We start from the raw sequence: 1,078 nt of genomic DNA on the forward strand, positions 1-1,078 counted from the left end.
CAAAATGGGGGTGGGTGGGAGGTATAACAGTTTGAAAATCTGGCCCCAGATATATGGGTTTACAATTACCAGACAAGCAAGGGCTTCTGCTATTTAAAACAAACAAACAAACTATCCGTTGCCTCTTTCTGTATACAAAATGCAAAGTTTTAAGAGAGGTTATCTATGAAATACTTCATATTTTACCTTTTGTCTTTCGTGCTCTTCCTTTGATTTTTTCTTTTTTATGCTATCCTAAATAGAAAATGAAAATAATTTTCACACAATGATTTCAGCAAACAGAAGTAGTCTGTTTGACCTGATGCTATTCACTGTAAATGGAAACCTACTTTGGCAAGTTAGGCAGCTGTGGCTGCTCCTGGTTATAGTACTTCGAGCATTGCTCTGTGAAGTATTTTACCTTGCATGCCAGTTTGAACAATATGAAAAAGCCATAATTTTATACAACTACTAATGCCCTTGCCCAGCAGTGTGCAAATAAGTCTTTGGGGAATCATGGAACAGAACGCTGCTGAGGAAAATATGAAAGGACCTATGGAGAGGACTTCATACACCATCACCCACTGTTCAAAAGAACCTTATGCCTGCAACCACTGTAGAGTTTCACATGCTTTGGGGAAGAAAAGAAACTATCATTTGTGAGCCCTAGGCAGAGAAGAGGTAAGTCACATTGACGTCTCCTCTGTGGTGAAGTCTGTTCCCTATAGGGTAGCTTGCGTTTGCCTTCCCTTGTTGAGATACTTTGCTGCTCCTCTCTGACTTGCGTTATCACAAGACAACCAGCATTTACTGGAAACATTGTAAAGACAAGTGTTGCATGGTACCTCATGGAAACAGTGGAATTAGGACCTGCAGGATGAAGAAAAAGTCAACGGTGGAGAATGACAAATTGGGGGGATGAAATAGAAGAGGCTAGAGCTTTCTCCATCCACATTCACCTCAACTGATAAACAATAATGTGTGTTTTTGCCCCAAATCACCAGTAAAGGCGTCTCAAAAGCCACCCTCGCTTATGTGAAAATAAAATGTTCATAATTTCATTTCATAGTTTCTAGGGTCGGAAGGGACCTGAGTAGAT

The 1,078-nt window shown here is 40.3% G+C and overlaps 1 protein-coding gene across 1 annotated transcript in view; it reads right to left on the reverse strand.

Moving 5' to 3' along the window:
- Positions 1–1,078, reverse strand: part of FAM133B (family with sequence similarity 133 member B) — a 26,111-nt gene that overhangs the window by 15,484 nt on the left and 9,549 nt on the right. The window contains exon 7 of the mRNA XM_019508424.1: positions 187–234. Coding sequence (XP_019363969.1) covers positions 187–234 — 48 coding nt within the window. The remainder of the gene's footprint in view (positions 1–186; positions 235–1,078) is intronic.

The sequence above is a fragment of the Gavialis gangeticus genome, unplaced genomic scaffold (assembly GCF_001723915.1).
Source record: "Gavialis gangeticus isolate Ggan-Ray unplaced genomic scaffold, GavGan_comp1, whole genome shotgun sequence".
NCBI lineage: Eukaryota > Metazoa > Chordata > Crocodylia > Gavialidae > Gavialis > Gavialis gangeticus.